We start from the raw sequence: 21,412 nt of genomic DNA, 5'->3' as shown, positions 1-21,412 counted from the left end.
ACCTTTACACACCAGGTCAATTAATGCTTTTGTTCCAAATCTTACAGAAACTTCAGATTAATCTCATCACATATGGCCGTTTTACGGTGTACAGCACAAAATAAGCAACGTACTCCTAACTGACATCCAACGCAGAAATAAGCCTTTACAAATATTTCCTCTTCAGTCAAATTCACCACAATTATACAACCAATCATGTCATATTAGGGTTTCCATAACACAAAACGAATATCCAATTACCTTATTTAGAAATGAGTCCTTCAGTCTTTGGCACACAAAATTCCTTAACAGCATCCAAAATCTTCTTAAAATTATCTGAACTAGAATACGTATATCGGCGTCACCACATAAATTCACAAAAGTAAGAGTAAAAAATGTGCTCTGTAGTGCTGGTATCCTCCGACATTCAACTATACGCATTTCCTTCCTACAGACAGGACACTTATAATGGCTACTAAGTAAACCTTCATTTACACACCAGTCAATTAATGCACTTTTCCCCTTTTGTTCCAAATCGTAGAGAAACTTCAAATTAATCTTACCACATTCAGCTGTTTTAGCGTCTAAACCACAAAACAAGCAATGTACTTCCGCAACACACACCACAAGCCCTTACAAATCTTTTCCCATAATTCAAAATTTACTGCAATCATGCAACTGATTACGTCATAATAGGGTTTCCATAACATTCAACTACTCAGGTTTACCATAAATGAAACAATAACTTGGTGATAAATGAAACAACTTCATGATAGTACAAGGGGCACCCTTCAATCTACTCTAACCAAAACCAAAATAAGAAGCCGAAGGATTGCTCAAAGTTGGTGTCCATGTACACATTGATCTATTTTCACTTTAAAAAAAGTCGGAGAATTGCACAAATTTGGTATTGCGCACTCCATTGACTTTGCCCATGTACATGTCGATCTATTTTCACTTAAAAAAAGTCGGAACAATAATGATGTCGTATAATGTTAAAACAAAAATTCAACAAAATTTGCAGAATATAATGTCATATAATGTTAAAACAAAAATTCATCACTAAAATTCAAGAAAATTTTCAGTAAACTGCATTTTATATCACACAGTGAAATAACACAAAAAAGGAAATACATGTTATCGCATATACTCGCTACGAAAAGCAAATTACGACTTACCATATTTAGAAATTCCTGTGTCTTTAGTCTGTGGCACACAAAATTCCTTAAAAGCATCCAAAAACTTTTTAAAATTATCTGAACTAGAATATGCATACTGCTGTCACCACATAAATTCACAAAAATAACAGTCCAAAATATCCTCCATAGTGCCGGACTGTTGGCGGCATTTCTTGCATGAACCTTTCTTGCGACAAACCCATTCACAGCCATCTGAACGATCTTTATGTTCAACCATATGCATTTCCTTCACACAAACAGGACAGTTATAATGACTAATAAGTAAACCTTTACACACCAGGTCAATTAATGCTTTTGTTCCAAATCTTACAGAAACTTCAGATTAATCTCATCACATATGGCCGTTTTACGGTGTACAGCACAAAATAAGCAACGTACTCCTAACTGACATCCAACGCAGAAATAAGCCTTTACAAATATTTCCTCTTCAGTCAAATTCACCACAATTATACAACCAATCATGTCATATTAGGGTTTCCATAACATTCTTCAACTACTCAGGTTACCATAAATGAAACAACAATTTAACAATAATCCAATGGTGCTCCCTAAAATATAGACTAACCAACATATTAATTCCTTTTTAGTACTATAAATTATTCAAATACAACTAAGTTAATGTTCATGTAGATAAACAAAGCTTCAAAAACAATATAAAAAATTTTACTTTGGTAATTTAGAATTAAATGTGAACTAATTAATATATGAACTAATTAATCATGAAAGATTCATTATTAGGATAATCATTAGAATCAAATTAAAAGATTGTTTATTAAAAATAAAGAAAAACTTTAATTGTTTGAAACTTTTTACATTTAAAAAATTTTCAGTTTTTTAAATAGTATTTGTTCTGATTTTTTTTACAGACTTCAGAAAATGCGCATAGCTTTTTATTTTTTCTGCGAATTTGGAAGTACTTTCTTATGAATTAAAATATTTAAAAAATCTATTTTTTTATAAGTTCAGCCTAGCAGCTATTTGGTTCATTTTTCAATACAGTTGACATGATGATAAAAATTCTTTTATGTTAAAGCTGATATTATAGGAATTGAAATCACATGCGAAATTATTTTTAAAACATTCATATATTTATAATCGGCATTTTTTTAAATTCATGTGCCATTTGCTACTCGATGTTTTGGATCTTGCAAAATGTTCCAAATTTTGAACAGAATACAGTCAAAAGTCTTTAATCCGGACTCGTCGGTACTTTGGCGATTCTGGATTATAGATCATCAGTTTAAATCTGGTAAGATGGCATGCAGAAATTATAAAATTAAAAGTATGACACCGTAATTTATGAAATAAAGAGCAATTATGATCTAAAGGGTATCAAAATTTACAAAAAAAAAAGCTTAATATTTATTTGTTTATTTTATTAAACATTTCTTTCAACATGCGCATGCATAAAGCATACATTGAGCATAGTCGAAATTAGAAAATTGCAACCAGAAAACTATTTGATGTGTATTTGCAATATTTATAATGACGAGGAATTTGATTTAACCCGTAACAGGGCAGGTGAAAAAGTTGAACATAACGGGACGTGCGGTCCCAGAGACCGCACATTATAATAAATTTTTAAAAATCGTCTATTTAAAATGTCATCATGATATTTCATTTAAATGTTCTTTGAGTATTTTACTCTGAAAAGAAAATATGTTTTTACACTTTAAAGTGAAATTAAATTTTTCCCAGAAAATTTCCGCATAGCCTTAATTTTTTCAATGGAAATCATATGCTGCATTAAATTCTATAAAACTAAAAATAAGAATGCATCTATTTTGAATTAACTATTTTATCTATATTATTTAATATTTAAAGCAAATTTTAGCCTGAGAAAATTGTATGTAGCACAATACAGAAAAATTTTGACAGTACCTGAAATATCAGTATCTCACTGATTTTCTGACAGTAAACAATTTAGTTTTCATCTTCTTTAGCACATTTATTTCATAACTTTAGCGTGCATTCCAAACAAACAGGGTTTTGGCAAGATAAACATAAATATGCTGTCTTTCTTTTCTTGCTTGCGGGGGCACAGACGACATGTTTCCTTGATTTTAATTTTGCTTCTTTTGTGCACTGCTCCACATTTTTAGACTCAGCTTCTTTTCCTAAAATCCACTTTATCGTCAGGCGCAATTCTCGATTTATTCTTGGATTTTTTGTCTCGTGTGTAGTAGTGGTTGGACTAATTTTCTCGCTAATTCTTTCAAAAACACCATTCTGGTCATAACAGGGTTTTGGTTATAACCTTGGTGCAAAATGTATGTGTTTACTATACTCATATCTACTAACCGATAGAAAAGAGCCATAGGCCAACGCATTGTTCTCGTACTACAGGAATGAACAGAACATTTTTCATCTAAAGCATCAACACCACCTTTGGTTCTGTTATAAAAAGCAATTATTTCAGGTTTCTGTGTTTCCGAGTCTATTTCTATCGAATGATGCAATGATAACATCAAAACCACTGCTCGCCTTTTCTTTGGAACAAATGAAATCAAGGATATGTCCTTAGTAAATCCATACAATGTTGAATTCTCTTTTCATGACTTACATGGAAGAAAATCTTTCGGAATTTCTTTTTTATTTTTTTTTTAACAGTTCCAACATATGTCAGTCCATTTTTCAACAATTCTGTGGTAAGTTCTATTGAAGAAAATCAATTGTCTGCTGTTACATTCCTGTTCGTATTAAAAATTGGTTTGCTCAAACGCAGAACAGCTTGACTTGGTTTGCAGAATTCTTTCCAACTCTCTTCTATGCTAATTCCATCAGAGTCTTTTCCACAATAAAGATATGCATTGTAAGCATAATTATTCTTGGCATCAGTCAAACACATAACTTTTCCATATTTTACAGGCTTTTGGGGCATATACATTTTAAAGCGACACTTTCCTCTGAATCTAACAAGCATTTCATCAATGCAGATGCAAGTGCCTAATGTGTACGCTTTCTGGGAGTTATAAATGAATAAATTCATCACTTCAGAAATAAATGCTGCCGGATCAGATTTATTTCGTTTTTTCCTATCATCTGGGTTATCAAATCGCAAATTTGAATGTAAAAATTTAAAACGTTTCATTGACATAACTGCACGAAAAATATCGCAGCTAGTTCCATCTGTGGCAAATAAACATTCAATATCTTCATGATTGGATTTGATTGGAAAAGAGCTCTCAGTTCATCAACACAGGTGTAGTCAATTTCACCTTTAATCGGACCACGTATATTTTTTTTCTTTCAATTTTTAGATTTGTCATTTCACAATTTTACAGTGTCATTTCTCATTGATATTGAGAAAGTGTGAGTAATAGAAAATTGCAAAAGTTTACAATTACTTAATGCAAATGATACTCGAGACATTAAATGGGTATCAGTTTAATGTTAATGATGAAGGGATGACCACAAAATTGTACAGCTTACTGCTTACTTTGAAAAAATTACTGGAAGTAATTTTGAAAAAAATCACTTTGTTGAAAAAATTACTTTGTTTTAAAAGTTGCTGGAAGTATTTTTTTCCAGCAACTTTTGAAAATAAACAACTTTTGAACAAATTTTTTGAAAAAATTACTAAGTTAATTTTTTCAAAGCAACCAAAAACTATGTTCACATAATGGAGAAAAAATGAGTTTTAACTCGCAAGGCCATGTACTCTGAATAAATTTGTACCAGTTCAAAGCTTGCCCCTTTAACACTGATGCAACCATTATTAACTTCTGCAATTCCAGTGCAGTGTATGAAACAAATTGCATCTCATTTTCTGCCAAAAACTGTAGTAGTAACCTTGTTCCATCAAATATGATATTCCTCTTGACTGTCGTTTTGAACGCATTTATTAACCAGCCAGATCCTTTTAATAGATCACTTTCTTTCCTGGGGTCACGTCTTGCTGGAGCCAGCACTCTTCTATATACCACACCTTTGCCTGGTCTTTGTGCTATTACCATTTTATTTTCCACAACTATCTGTACCACTGAATTAAACTATATGGCAAACTATTCAAAAAAAAAAAAAAAAAAAAAAAAAAAAAAAAAAAAAAACTGAAAGCTTTCAGATTATACATTATGCCCAAAGGGACTTTTTTTTAACCTTTTATGTTTTACCTTTATTTATTAAATTATTTATTATTAAATGTTCTTTGCACTTAAACCATAAAATTCAATTCAACAGCAATATCGCAAAATAATTTTTAAATGAGCTTATCTTTAGTATTTCTGGCTGACAGTCTCGTGCGCTAGAGATAAAAATGTCCCCCCTACAGTGTTACCATTGCCCGCTTTCAAATCATTGTGTTTGTTAATAAAAAAATCATTAAAGTTTTAAAAAACGAAATAGATAATAAAGCAAATTCCAAATTTGGGCTTCCAGATGCTCATATTTATGTGGAAACGTATGTTATTCAAAATTTGATGGCTGTAGGTAGTGTTGTTTTATCACTATGCGACACTACATACATTTATGCAGATTCTTCATTGTATATCACTACATGCATATATGCAGATTCTTCATTATTCAATTTCTTTAAATATAACACAGGCGATAATATTTGGTTGCAACAATTTGAAACGTGAACCAACATTTAAAATTTTCACTGCAAAATGCCAAAACGAAATTAATAGCCCTTTGGGCTAAAAGTAAAGTTTGCTCTACCTTATGACTTGTATGTGTTTAAATTAAAGTGTACAAACATAAAATTACCAGCCAACCTGGACCGTATTTCACCAAAAAGCTTCCTTTCATAAAGTATATAAATTCAACACTTTACTTTTTTAAAAAAATAGTTTGGCACAGAGTCAAACTATTAAACTAGCCAAACTACTAAATCTAGAATAAGCAAAGACTACAAGCTTTCCTAGATGTGACAGAATTTCGAACACGCACTTGCCAAGTGTCCTCGGAAGCTAACCACAGTCTAAAGTGTTCCCAGCAAGAACAGGCTCGCCAGTGGCCGAGTGGAAAAGTCGCTGAATACTGGTACTTTTGTCTAGGGTTCGAATCCTGGTGAATAGGCTGGCCGTGTTTTTCCCTATGTATAGTATGTATATGAGCCAGTCTCGCTTAGAAAGGCTTCCATGAAGGCATCTTTTCTTAATTTGGCTTAATGAAATAAACCAAACCAACCCACCAAGAACAGTCTTTTCTTCAGTTGCCAGAGCAGTGGAAACAGACAAGACTTTTGCATTACTAAAAGTCAAATTTTACTTTTTATAGTAAAACTGCATTTTGCTCGAAATATCTATAAATTATTAGGCAGAACAGAAGGAATCAAACATTTCATTAATAAAATTTAAATGCCACAATTCCAGTTATTTTAACTGCAAGCTACTCCTAAAAAATTTAAAGCATCCTAAAAACATACTTGCTTATATCTGATTCATCCAATAAACATGATTTTCTGATTAGAAAATAAAGCACATTCAGGTGAATAAAATCAGAAAATATCTTAATAGAGTAAATGCCATTAGTTTTGATACTGTTTCGGACCCTAAGGTGAATTCTGACTCCATAAGCGTAATTTTATGCATAGAAAATGTTCTCCAGAAACTGAAATTTGAACATTTAATGGGCAATCAACAGCAGCAAATTTGACAACTCATAAGAAAGCATGAAAACTGATCCAGAATTTGTTAAATCAGTGTTTATATCCATAGCCGATGATTAGAAAATCCAGTTTTAGTTTAAGAATTTGAAGCTGAAATATTGAAGCTAGAAAAAGTTAAATTAGAGAAAGAACATCAGTTAAAAATTTCAAGACTTAGAGCTTCATCTGATTCCAACCATGTCAAAAACCATGTCATACACTATCGTGTGGAGCCTAAAGAAATTTGGAACATGGATTTTCGTATCCAAGGTTTAATTATACGTTATCCTTTGCCATACTTGACAGTATGTGTGCAATAGTTATCTAGATCAGAGGTTCTAAGAACTTAAAAAAATTTTTGCAACATAAATAAGAATAAAATATATATAGGTGCCATTTTACATTGATTTAAATCTTTTATTTAAAAAATTGTACTATCTAAAATCATATAATGCACATTAGTGGCACATTTAACCTCGGTTTGAGAAATCCTGGTCTAGATTACAGCACTGGGTTTTCGCCTTACAAATGTGATATTGACATGAAATATTGCCCAGGCATCAAAGTAGGTCATGCAGATGCCCTTATCTAGTCTGCTAGAAGAAAAAGTATGATTTTCGTACATGAAAATCATACTTATTCTTCTAGCAGCGTACTTTCATACATGATACATTTTTAAATGTATGATGCTGTGGCTAGTCTGTAGAGGCTTTAAAAATTGGGATTAATCTTTATATTTTTGCAAGCCTTACATATTTCAGTGTCTTTGTTTACTTAAGTGATATTTGTAAGGTTACCAAAATTATATAGTTTATAGAAATTGGATATTTTAGAAGTATTATTTAAATGCGCATTTTTTTTGTGGAAAATTTTGCTCTTCAAATATTTATGAAAGTTAAATGTTTTGTTAATTTAATGTTATAATATTTATCTATAATTGTAAAAAAACATGATGCTTTGGATAATGCAGTGGGAATATATTGCATGAATTACGTATTTGAAGTCGCAATAACAGTTTTCTGTGATTGCATATGTGGTTTAAAAGTATTCTAATTCGACACGGAAAAAACGTATTGGACTATGGTTTTCCTGATGTATTAAATCCATCTTGCTACTCCCTTCCGTTTCCCCCCCCCAGTTTTATTGCGGCCGTTTTGTGTTAGATAAAGATATAAAAGATGTTAAGTAAGCAAAGACACGTTGTTTACTTCCTGCTCGCCTGATTCATCGGTTGCCAGCGGAAGTTAGGTCGTTTGCCAAGCTAAGTGGTTGCGTCGTTGTAACGTATACATGACAGTTATTTTTAGTTCTATGTTTTTAAAAACTGGAGATTTAAAGATGTGTTACATATGTAGAAGTTGGACGGAGGAAAAATTCTGCATCTTCGGCTCAGCGAGGTATTTGTTTTTGCGATTATCTCAGTTTTATTAATGTATGATGGATGTAAAAGGAATAAACTCAGTGCGCCCAAAAATGAGGTATGGTATAGAAGTTTTACGTAATTAAATGATATCCGAATTATGCAGAATGCGATAAAGGCGATTAAGCGATAATTAATAATGAAAGTTGATTGAAGTATTAATGATTGCTGCACCGAAGTTTTTTTTTTTGGGGGGGGGGAGGCAAATATAATTGCTGAAATCGGGAAAGCAATTTCTACGTTTATTATTAATTTTGTTGTTTTAGATCTCTATTATCAAAAGTCTGGACGTTAATTTTATTTGCAGAGAAATGTTGCTTGCAATTACTTGAAGCAGAACTTCATTAGCGGCCGAGTAGTAGAGTTGTTGAATACTAGTAATTCAACTTGGGTTCGATTCCAGGCGCACAATCTTGTTTACCTGCATAGGGGTTTTCGTGGTTCCCCCCCCTCTTGTGTAACCGGGGATAAGAGCAAATTTCCTTTTGAAACGCATCCCTTCCTTTATGCAGATAGCTGTCTCGCGTACTCTGTCATTAACAAAAACAACAACAACAACAACAACAAAAAAAAAAAAAAAAAAAAAAAAAAAAAAAAAAAAAAAAAAAACTAAACCATCCTTGAATGGTTATCTTAAAACGCAGGAACTCAGAGTAAAGACTCAGAGACTCAGAGAGAAGAGTAAAGGGGCAGTTCACTGAGGAATTGTAATCGTATTCAAATAGGTGGCTAGATTATGTACTACTAAAATTATTTTTTTTAAATGAAATGCAGAATTTTTTTGAAAACTGTTGCGTTTGAATACTGTTGCTGGTACGCGGCTGTGCAACAATAAAATCTAACTTTTAAGTATTAGTCTCCGCTGGAAAATATATTAAAAAAATTTTTTTTCCCATTTTTTAAATTTTTTATTTAATAGATTTAAATTGTAACATGGAACAAATATAAGGAGGAGCAACCTCCTAATAAGTTGCTGTTTGGTGAGTTTGTTTTGTTATAAGTTGCTGTTTTGGTGAGTCATGATTTCACCTTGAATAAAAAATCTGATGTGTACACTGCATGACTTTGTACAAGGTTTATAAACGTGGTTTCTAATTTTGTGTTAACCATTTGTTCTTGTTTTGTTCGTGTGTCAGTAAAGTATTCGTCTGTTAAACGTCTGTTTTATGCAATGTTCGCATTACGAGCACGTCTACATTAAAATGTAAATATATATATCCAGAACCCATACGCCCACGCAGAAGAACATATGCCATAAGTGCAATTTGAAGCTACTTTAATTAATTCGGCCGACCATTTTTTAAACCAGTTTTTACTTCCTTGTACAAAGTAAAGAAAGTTCTGAAATTGCGAAAAATTTCGGGTATCAAATTTCAATGAAAATATCCATTTCGACCGCTCTCGAATCAACTTGAACGGTGTTTTTGCTTGACATCTATACGTACGGACTGAATAAAGGGTTCTTTTCCCCTAAGTTAATGGATTTAAAATGGATTCAGAAGAGATTTTTTTTTCGTGTGTCTGTACACATGTGAGTATCTGGCTTAACTCAAAAACGAGTAGCTTCAGAACGTTGAAATTTAACATATGGGACTCCCATAACGTGTAGTTGTGCACCTCCCTTTTTGGCTGCAATCGTCCCACCAAAAGTATATATATATATATGAAATATTAAAAGCACAAGGAAAAGCCGGTGTCGATGCGTCCTTAGATCCATATTGAAGAAGAATTTTGATTGTGTAGTATGCTAATAAGTTAACTTGGTAATATCTAATGAACTTGGCAGTCGAGACAGTTTTAATTCCATTTTTATTTGCAATTGATATTTGTGGCCACAGTCACTTGGCACTCTAGTCGTGCCTTTCCACAGAAGATATCGTTTTTGATATTGTTGAGGTAGAGAGCAAGCCAGCGAAATTAATCTTAGCACAGAGAGCAAAGCTGAAGTGCATAGTTATGCAAGATGGAAGCACGCGAAAAGTTAAGTTTTGGTTTGCAATTTGGTGATTGGTCAAGAGGCATCTGCATTAACGGTTACATCGCATCATTAATTTGAATGACTCAGTTTAGACTTAAGCGCTATTTTTAGGACAGATAGATGAAGTTCCCAAATGAAACAGAAAATAAAAGAGGTTATAGTAAATTAAATTTAGAAGTTTGTTTTCATATTTTTGGGTAAACTGAACTGGAATTTAATGGCATTGCAGCTTTGTTCAGTGTTTGTCATATTGTCTGAAGGGATGGCTGCTATTAAAAAAAAGGGGGGGGAGAAAAGTGAAATTATTTAAACAGTCAAGCCTTGTTTTAAGTAGCTTGGATATATAGTTTATTTCACTGTTATAAAGGTTTTAATTTTGACGGTAACCATTCTTTGATCACAATTTTATGAGGTTAATTTTGGATTCTATTTGTTTGGTGGCTATTCTTGCATGTTCATACATTAATTATTATAGATACCCAGCAATTATGTCTATATAAAGATATGTTTTCCGAAATCTTTTAAAACTCTTTCCAGACAAAGTGTTTTAATAATTATGGCCACTCTGCCTAACCACTCTGCTTTTGTGTGTGAAAAGTACGTGTTTAAACAAATGATCGTTTAATTTGTTTTATCTATTTAGTAGCTTACATCTATTTCATAATTATTTTAAATGGTTTTTATAATCAGGTTCTTCCATTATAAAATTGAAAGGCTTCTGAAGCATGGATTCATATTTGCAACTGTAGGCTTCATTATCTGCTGAACAGCATTTGCTCCGTTATTTTCCCCGAAGACCACCCACTGTTAGAGTTCTCGTCTTTCCTAGTTATGATCAGATAACTTTGTAAGTGAATGAGCCATTTCAGCTGTTGAAGTTAATCGTGAGAAAATGGAATTTAACGTTTTTTGATAAATGTTTTCGTCTTTCACTTGTAAACTTCTAGTATTTAACTTGTACAATAATATGAAAAGACTTGAGTGCTGTTGCAAATATTCATCAACCATCTTGGTTTCAATATATATTTGTGTATTTAAAATAATGAAGGAATTGTTCAGATATTAATATGAGCCAGGAAATACACTGAACTCGGATTATCCATGCTTAGTATACTCGGATGGCCGGAAAACGTATGCAATTTAAAATGGTCCAATGAAATTGTATTTAGCTACAAGTATCGTGAAAAATGAACTCTCCCAAAGCTTTAAATTACTATGCATGCTCTTTAAAGTAGTAAAATATATATATATTTTCATCCCCCCTGCAGATAGCCCTAGTGTGCTTTGCATTATCACACACACACACACACACATCCCCCCCATGCAAAGAGTATGGTATTTCTTTTGTCTCATTGAAAGACATGCTGACATTTTTTTTCACAATGCAAATCATGTGCGAAATTATGATGCCATAAATCGTTATTATTTTTAGCAGGTGTAGGGTGTTGTAAGACCTTTATAAAAAGAAGTACACTCGCGTATTCGTAATAAAGTTCGCAACATATAGAGTATACAATACACGCACAGATGCTTCAGTCTGTTCCTTTAAAGGCGCACCAGCGGCCGAGTGGTAAAGACGCTGAACACTGGTAGTTCGGTCCGAGGTTCGAATCCCGCGAACGGGCTGGCTGCATGGGCGTTTTCGTGGTTTTCCCCATGTATAACGTGTATACGAGTCAGTTTCCCTTAGAAAGACCTCCACGAAGGCATCCCTCCCTTTAGGCAGATAGCCTTCGTGTGCTGTGCCGTAATTGACAATTATTCAGTTAGGGCAATGCCGTAATTGAATAACTCACAATAACCCTGTTCCTTTAAAATAGGCACTTCAAGCGCCTTCCCCCTTCCTCTCCCACAGCGTAGGAAGTCCTCCATGAAGACATTATTCTTAGGGAGATAATCCTTGTACGCTCTGCTATATTCAAATAACCAAAGCAAACGCAGACTGGCCCTCCCGCATTTACGAGTGTTATATAGCGACTCTTTTTTTTTTTTTTTTTTTTTGTAACTTCAAAATAGTTGTAAGGGGGAGGGGAATTCTCCTTTTACTTTGCCGTGTAAGCAGTATGTATACTATTTTTCGTAATAATATTGCTTGATAAGTAAACATTTTAAGTTATTATGTCAGAATTTCAAACTTTTGCCGTTGTATGGATCGTAGTATAATCACTCACATGAAGTTAGGCTCACCAGCGACCAGTTGAATAAGACCTCTGAGTACTGATGAACCAGTATCTGTAAAACCTTATGTCCTTTGAAGTTTTTAATGATTTTACACCACTGCAATGTAAATAGAGTCATTTCCCTTAGAAAGTACTTCACGACAGCATTTCTCCTATTAGCGGATAGGCGTCGTGTGCATTGTTTTAGTCAGTGAACCAGTCATCCGAATTGTAGTTTTTCTGGAATGCAGCGTATTTTGCCGATTTTTAGCAATATTTCAAGATTGATCATAGGCTGCTAACAGTAATGGTGGAGTTCCAATCAACTGTTTTTGAATAAGTTAAAATTGTTAAACAGAAATTCAAATAAATTAAATGTAGCGTAAACATCGAAAAAATCGGAAAATTTGAAAAAAAGGTACCGTTACACTGTTGTGTTGATGAAAAGATAAAAATTTCTTGCGTTTTAGAGCTTCGCCTTTGTCTCTTACTGTTCTCCTTTTTTTTTGAAACTAAAAAGTGTAAAAAAAAAAAAAAAAAAAAAAAAAAAAATCGGAAAGCTTTCAAATTTTATATTACGTCCAAGGGGGCGTTTTTTAAACGTTTTGTGTGTTACCTTTATGTATTAAATATCATGTTCTTCGCACTTGAACCATAAAATACATTTAAACAGAATCACAAAATATTTAAAAGAACGTATCTTTAGAATTTCCGATACACAGTCTTGGGCCTTGGAGATAAAAATGCCCCTCCATCGCACAGTGTTGCCATTGCTCGCTTTGAAATCGTTGAGTTTCTCAATCAAAAACTCATAAATACTTTTAAAATATGAAATAGATAATAAAGCAAATTCCAAATTTGGGTTTCCAGAGGCCCATACTCCAGTGGAGACGTACGTTATTCGAAATTTGATGGCTCGTTTTCTTATCGCAGTGCGAGAAATAGTAGGTAGGAGACATAGGTATCGTTTTCTTATTACAATGCGAGAAACATGTATACATTTATGCAGATTCTTCATTATTTAATTTCTTTAAATATAATACGGGGCTCTAAGATTTAGTGGCAACAATTTAAAAAGTGATTCACCGTTTACAATGAATCAACGCAAAATGCCAAAATGAAATTAATAGCCCTTCTGGGGAAATTGGCCCTTTGGGTTAAAAAAGTGTTTTAAAGTTTCGCAGCTTAATTCAGTGCATTAAAAAGTAAAACAATTTTTTTGGTAATGGTTGATTAAAAGTAATGATTAAAAATCATATTACTAAAAAGAAGTAGCAAAAGCATTCTATTAGAACATTAACAGAATTTTAAGAAGAAAGTATAGAATTGACACATATATGAGAGTAATTAATATATTTAAATTTCTTTTCGATGCATTTTTTTAAAAGTCCTAGTTGCTGCTGAGCGGTGTAATTCCTGAACTCACGTAGTTCGACACGGATGCAAATCGCGAAGATAAAGTTGCATGGGTTTATGGGAAGTATGTAAGCCGCCCAGCCGGCATAGTGGTTAGTGACCCATACTGCCGTAGCGATGGGCCCGGATTCGAATTTCACTAGAAGGCATGTCCGTCCGTTGTAACTGTCTGTCCGTTCATAGGGGGGCAATGGTGGCTACCTATTAGGTGCTTCCATAATGAAATGGCCACCACTTCCGACCCTTGTAATATTAAATAAAGTGCCCGACCAAAAAAAGGGAGCGTGTAACGTGGATATGAGTCAGTTTTCCTTAGAAAATCTTCAACCAAGACATCCTGTTCCCTAACCAGATAGCCCTCACGTCCTCTTTTTAAACTAAATACTCTTATCCAACTCTATAATTAAAAAAGAAAAAACTGTTTTTGTTAGGAACTTCAGGATTTTATTTTTAGTTCCTTATGTCCTCTTTTTAGGGCATTTAAATGAAATCTGATCACTTAAACATTTTTTTATGAATTAAATATATGTAAAATATATGCATTTAATATATATATATATATATATATATATATATATATAATGTAAGAAAAATAAAGTATATGTAAAAGATTAAATTAGCAGCGTAAATTAATTTTCCTTCTCTATTCTAAAAATAGTAATCTCTCTGCACTGCGTCATTTTAATATTAATCCATGTCATATGACTCTTGCATAATTCCGATACTGTAAATGGAACTAAAACAAGCCAATTGTAATTTTACAGCAGTATTGACTATTTAATCAAAATGCATTGGTAACCAAAATTAACTCAGTCTGTATTAAGAGTTCACCCTCAAAATAAGGCACTTGCTTTCTACGCTTTGACTTCAGTCTGTCTGCTTCTTCTTTCTTACTGCAAATTTATCAAAATTGTAAACATTTGGAATTGGCTTAAATGATGTGCCAACTTGTTTGTGGCCGCAACGTGTTTGCTGAAATCAAAGTTGAATTAAATCTACCTCGACTGCCAAATTTCTTATTCATTGTGGATTGGAGTTTTAACATCTTTAAGCCATTAAAATTCTCGCTGCTCATCACGAATTCAACCGCCTGCATTCTACTGCAGAATATATTACATACATAAAATAATCAAATTAATGAAATGGAAATACTGTAAAAAATGCCAATTAAGTAAAAACTAGGAATTTGCAATTTGAAGTCAACATCAATGCCAATCATCTAAGTCATTAAAGTACCAAATTCTAAAAGTACAAAATCAGAAAATAAAGAAATTAAAAAATAAAAAAAGAAGTAATTAATTTTTTAAAAACAAATGTAAAAGAAAAAATTGAAAAGAATTATTAAATATTGTAAAAGAAATGAAGTGAAAAATGGAATCAAAAAGAAAATTTGCCTTTCAAGTACTAGCTAACAGTTGTGGAAAAGCAAATTCAATTGAGATGCAAAAATTTTAAATGCAGATTAACCGAAAATTTTAGTAAAATGTTTTGTATATTTTTCTGTGAATTAGAATAAATTTTGTATATTTCTTATTTTAGATGAAAAATCTATTCATTAAAAATGAGATATAATTTTCCTCTTCTGTTTTGTTAACAGCGAATTTTAAATCATGGTATCTAAGTAACCGTTTCATAAATATAACAAAAATATAATATGCGTAATTTTAAATAACGTTAGTATAATACGTGAGTTGAATGAGTATAAATATTATGGAAAGCAACAAATGAATTTAAGCTAATGAATTTTTTTATATTGTACGTTCCAGTATCTGTGCTTATTCTGATAAGTCAAGTTCCTTATTCATTTATTGCCTGTGTTCATCTATATATCTTAACCTTTTTTCTCCACGCACCCCTTTCACCACTGCTAAACGATCATCCCCCAAGTCTTTCCCAAACTCAGAAAACATATATACATTTATTTAAATTTAGATTACTTAAATGTGGTTTATAAATTAAACAAGAAAAAGTATAGAAAGTCTTAAAATTTCAATGTCTATAAAAATGTTATGTTTTCTATGTTAGCTAGCTATAAATGCTATGTTTATAAATCCTAAAATTTCAATAAAAATTGTTTTTATTTCGTAAACTAAAACTAAATGCTTAACAAGTAAATAAAATGTTAATCGCATTTCCATTCCCAGAAAATATGAATTTCTCCCCAGGAGGGAATCCGCGCGATTCAGAACTTGTAGTCTAAATGATCTTTATAGCTCAAGTCTAAGTGATCCTTGCCTTCATAATAAAAATTTCTGCGAATATCGGAAGCATTAATAATTTATTTTTTTAAAAGAATCGTATATTCTTTAAACATGTAAAGAAAAAAAGTCATTTTTACTTACTGCAAAACGTATTTGGTTGTTCTCCTAAGATAGTAAATTGTTAATGTTATTCTCAATAGATGGCGCGACCAGTTCTAGAAATGAAAACTGTATTTTGATGATAAATTCAGTTTTCTGATTTTTTCTTTTTTTTAAGATTGGTGGTGGGGGGACAGTATTTCTAAAGCTCTGTTTATTTTATTTATTAATTTGTAAGATGTAATTGATTTCAAATTATGCGAAAGACGTTCATTTTAAAGCATACCTTTATGAGAAGCAGTATTAAAATAAAATATCAATTTCTTTTATTTTTCAGTTAAAACAAATATGAGTATTTCTTTTCTGTTCTTAATTTTCTTTGGTAATAAATTATACTACCACAGAATATTTTGCAATTCAAAATATTGTATCTGGTAACAAAATTGTCAAAATATTTTGAAATCTGAAGCTTAATTTTGACTGACTGACTGTCCTAGAAATCTTTGTTGTTGAATAATTATAAGAGAAAATGTTTAATAGAATGGAAAAGTAAATAAGAACAGAGAACACACAAAAAAAATTTCTCTTTGCGTTGATGTGAGAGAGAGAGAGTTTTGTATCTTTGCACATATATTTTGAATAAAATGTACTTTTTTTCTTATTTAAAACATAATATAATATTTAAATTAATGAAATGGTTAACAGTCTAGTAGATTTTTTTACATTGAAGTTAGTACGGGAAAACTTCAATTTTATGTAGGGCACTACAGTTTCTTTTAGCATTGTATGAGATTTCTTACAGTAGTCTTGCCTCTCCCTACTTTTTTTTTTTTTTTTTTTTTTTGACGAGTATGAAGAATCTATATTTTGTTATTCTGGTTCATTATCTGAAAACAAAGAAATGGAATGTATCGTGCTTGTCTGACGACAGTTTCTTCATATAGTAATTTTCACTATAAAACGTATAAAACTTAATTGTTTACTCTTGATTTCGTTGGGGAAAGTAGAAAAAAAGAGCAATTTTGCTAAAGATAGCTATTCATTAAATTTTCGGATTCAGTTTTCTAAATGATGTCTTACATTAGAAAAGTATTAATTTAGGAGCTTTAATTAAAAATTACCATTTAGAGCAACTACGAAATTCGAAATCCTGCATTTAATAAAATTCAGTTTTAATCGACAGCTTTTTTCGGATGAAAATGAATTAAATTATACAATTTTGGCAGTTTTGTTTTTTGTTCCAGATCCAATTTTACATACTGCATATCGAGTAGCTGCCCCTGCCTCACCGTATTTCTTTAATAAAATAAAGAAAAATGTACTCAGTGGAGTTGTCTTTTGGAAAGGGTCGGTATAACGACTTGAATTTCTTTTACTTTTGGTCTGACCAACGGGGCCGAGGCGTAATATCGTTGAACACTGGTGTTTCGACTCGGGTTTAAATCATGCCAATGAGCTATCTGCATGGGTGTTTTCGTTACATGTAATATAGCTACGAGCCAGTTTCCCGCAAAAACTCTTCCTCGAAGGCATCCTTTTCTTTGGACAGATAGCTGTCGTGTGCTTTGCCATAATCAAATAAACCAGTCTTATACTTTTGATTAGAATTGTCGAAGTCAAAAGACGAACTTTACTTGATTCATTTTTTGATCATTTTACGACGTGTTTATCACCAACCATTGCAGAGATATTTAGTTTTTAATCTTTTTAAACCATCCTGTATAATGAAGCTCCTTTACTTTCGGACTTGGATACATATCTGTACGAATAATATTTCAGAGCAGGCACTGGTACATACTTTACACGCTTCTTACTCAGAGCCAGAGAAAGAAGTGAAATGTTTTTGTGCAAACGTTTTGCAGAAAGTTGGGTTATTGCTTTTATTTAGAAAAAGATAGGTTATCGCCAGAAAAGGCCATCGCCCAAGGTATGAATCATACGGGATTGTATTGCAACTCGTGGGGGGGCAGATGTTATTAAAGATGTAATTATTGCAGCTGATTTAAAAAGATCGTCTCATCTTTGTCCTTACCGTGATATCATCCAAATTTTTGATGGATAAAAAAGGCTAAAGTTTATTAATCTAACAATATTTTTGTCTTAACAGTAATGCTTTTTGTTGGCATTTTAAGAAAACAGTAGAAAAAGTTTTAGGATATGCATAAAATATTGTATTCGTATGTAATATAGTATTACCACATTGAGTCAATTATAATGTCTGTGGCACTCTGTTACCACAGGCCAGTAGGTTTCAAACATTTACTGCAGTATACGCGAAAAAAAAGTACTTTTGGAAATAGGGAAATAAACGGAAAGAAAAAATAAGTGTGGCGCGCACATAATGTGTGTCACGTGATTTATTATATCACTATTATATATTTATTATATCTCGTATTATATCACTATCTAAACAAATATAAGAATCTTTGCTATATGCAAATTTCCTGGAAATATTCACTGTCTAGACAATTTTTGGAACATTTATATTCTGAAAATATTTTCTTTCGAATATTATTATCGGTCTAGAGAAATTTTTCGAAATCTCTGGAGTAGTATAAAGGTAATTAGAAGCCATATAAGTTTAATATATATCTTTGAGCGAAGATTTTAATGATTGAAAATATGAGTAGTATCTAAAATAAAATACTATTTTAATTCCTATTTCCCTTGTATTTGATGTGAACTCCTTTGTAAATCAGTGCTGTTAATTATGTGCGGAAAAACTTGAAATTGCAATTGACTGATTGATTATTTTTGTGTTATAAATCAGAAAGAATATTGCAGTAAGGTAGAATAGTTGATTGCTTTTCCACCTAACGCAGTATTTGCTTGAGAACGGAGTTTTTATGGGTAAATTCAATAGCCTCAGCATCGTCTTGTAGATCATTTCGTAAAAAGTTTGTTTCACCTTTACCCTTGAAATCGAGCGCATTAAGTGGCAAGGTCATAAAATATCTCCATTTTATAGCTTCTTTTTTCTTTTCTTTCTGGAGCCTGCTATCCTCTTTTACTGATGTTCTGGCGAATGTGTGTTTTACGCGGTAGTAACGTGTATGTTTTCTCAGGGTTAAGATTTTTATATTTAGTAACTTATGTGTATTCCCTGCAGTTTGGATGGTCGGTGTTTGTAACGTTGTCTAGAACTGTTGTTTTATGGAAGTGTTGTACAGTTTGCAAACTGCTAAGTTTTATGGGAGTTTTTTTTTTTAACCTAGAGAATTGTAGAGTGGCTCATTTTTCATTCTGTTCTACAAAAGTCAATAAAGTTGAAATTTGTATCCCTTTATAATAATTTACACGTAGAAAGTGTTTCATTTTGCTTTTTAAAATGTAAAATGTTTGTCATCTCTGAGAAAAATAAAATTTAGAAGTCTGTTTCACTTTCTCGCTTTTGAAATTTAAATAACAAAGTTTGTTTGTTGTTTACTGTTTGAAATTCTTAAACTGAAATGCATAAAGTATTGCATGCAAAAACAGAACGTTTCTGTACCAGATTGGCATAACGTGAAACAATTATATTGGGAGTTCTCGGGGTCTTCAAGAGAACCTATAAAATCATACCAAACATCTCCTGAAATATAAAATAATATTAAAAAAGGTAATTTTATAAATATATAACTCATGTAAATAGGAAGGTTATATATACAGTTTAACTTCATCATCAAAATTCTGAAGCTGACGAACATATTGGAGAACTTAAAAGTAATGGCAATGACGATGGTATGTGTTATGAATTAATGTTGCAAACACATAGGTGGCGTTTCTGGCATCCTAATCCTTCTAAATGAAATTTATTAGTAATTCGTATACTTTAATGTTTTATTGGCTGTGTAAATATGTTTTAAATGTTTGTACGGGAAAACTATTTATCTTTAAATTAAATGGGTTAAGGAAACATATTTTTTTAATTTTAAAGAAACTTAGTACGTCGTTTGCAGTGTATTGAAGGTGAATCGTAGCAGATACGGTAGTGGGAGAGACAACATCTTATAATGGGGGAAAGAGATCATTAATTAAAATATAATCATCCTTTGATATTTGGTCAGTAATTCTACAGTTATTAACCATTGCTTAGTTTCGATATCTGTCATTACTGTATTGATATGGACGATATGATGTATGGCAGTATATTTACTTTTAAGATTGACAAATTTTTCTTACCTTCTATTTTTCGCAGGCAATCAAAACATGTTAATCCTGCAAAGCGTGTTTTTTTTTTTTTTTTTAACGAAATCTTTTTTAAATTTCTTTTGTTTACATATAAAGATGCTAATTTAGATTTTTCATGAAAGCGAAATAGCATAAAGCAGGTCCTTGTTATTGATTTTAGTGTTCCAGAATTCTATTTGAAGTATTTTTTTTTTTTTTTTAATTCCCGTTTCAGTTAATACTCATAACAAATTTTAAAATTCGGATTTAATTTTTTTTTCAGCTGACACGCTTTATTATTGTATTGTATGTTAAATTTTATTAAAATTTTATTAAATTTTATTAAAATTTAATTGCTTTATCGTAATTAAATGATGCACTTAGTGAGTCTACAAAATTTTAGGGCTAATTTCAAAAGTTAGGGGATAAGAACATTTTTGGTTTTTAATATACAGTTCTTGTAAGTCTGTGGAATGTTTGCCACGTTCAGACAATTCCTTGCTTCTTTTGTAGAACTCATCTTTTTGGAATACTGAACCCTTTGGTTACGATTTTCTGAATCTCTTCATTGCATTTAAAAATATTACTTTTTAGCTGCAGGTGCCAAATCTGGCAAATAAAGCCCAAGCATTATGACATTTTTCTTTGCTAGAAACTTATTCAGGAGAATGGAGTTGTCGGAGGGCGTATTGTTGTGCAGCAAAAACCAGATATTTGATTAAGCTTTTTCAGGCTCAACACTGAATTTTTTTTAGAGTCCGGCAGTTACGTTCTTATAAAATATCGAGTTGACTGTTCCTCAGGAAAAAAATTCTCTGTAAATTAACTCTTTCCAATTGAAAAAATTCAGGAACATTGTCTTTAATTGAAATTTCTGAAACCGAAGTTTCTGTATCTATGGTATATTTGTTTTAGGCCGAGCAGATTATTGTCATTTTGTCTTAGAATGGCAAGTAAAGCGCTAAACTTCATGTGCAGTATAAAAAAAACTGAGATTAATGTCTGCTATTTAGATATAATTATGGTGTTTAGGATTCCGATCTTCTCTCTGACTTGCAGTCAATGTGCGAGGGACTAAACAAGAGCAAACGTTTCTTTTTTCAAGATCATCCGTGACATTGTATCGTTACTGATGCTACGTGTATCAGTTTACTCGAAGAGAGAGATGAGGATTTCTCAGCAAGAGTTTTCGAACTTTTTTTATGTTTTTATCTCATCGTTC

At 31.9% G+C, this 21,412-nt stretch overlaps 1 protein-coding gene across 4 annotated transcripts in view; it reads left to right on the top strand.

The window, feature by feature from the left end:
- LOC118184926 (uncharacterized) overlaps positions 1-21,412 on the top strand; it is a 124,188-nt gene that overhangs the window by 16,246 nt on the left and 86,530 nt on the right. The window contains exon 1 of one of the 4 annotated variants that reach the window (XM_085825553.1): positions 8,017-8,165. The exons of 2 other annotated variants lie outside the window; for them this stretch is intronic. In XM_085825553.1, the coding sequence (XP_085681679.1) occupies positions 8,059-8,165 (107 nt within the window). In that variant the 5' untranslated portion in view covers positions 8,017-8,058. Of the gene's footprint in view, positions 1-8,016; positions 8,247-21,412 lie in introns of those variants that run through there. One more of the 4 variants, XM_035354669.2, reaches the window with a different exon arrangement.

The sequence above is a fragment of the Stegodyphus dumicola genome, chromosome 10 (genome assembly GCF_044657685.1).
Source record: "Stegodyphus dumicola isolate Sdum_Otavi_A_Nest chromosome 10, ASM4465768v1".
In the NCBI taxonomy this organism is placed as follows: Eukaryota; Metazoa; Arthropoda; class Arachnida; order Araneae; family Eresidae; genus Stegodyphus; species Stegodyphus dumicola.
The sequence above is the reverse complement of the archived record's forward strand: the minus strand, read 5'-3'. Positions and strand labels throughout refer to the sequence as shown.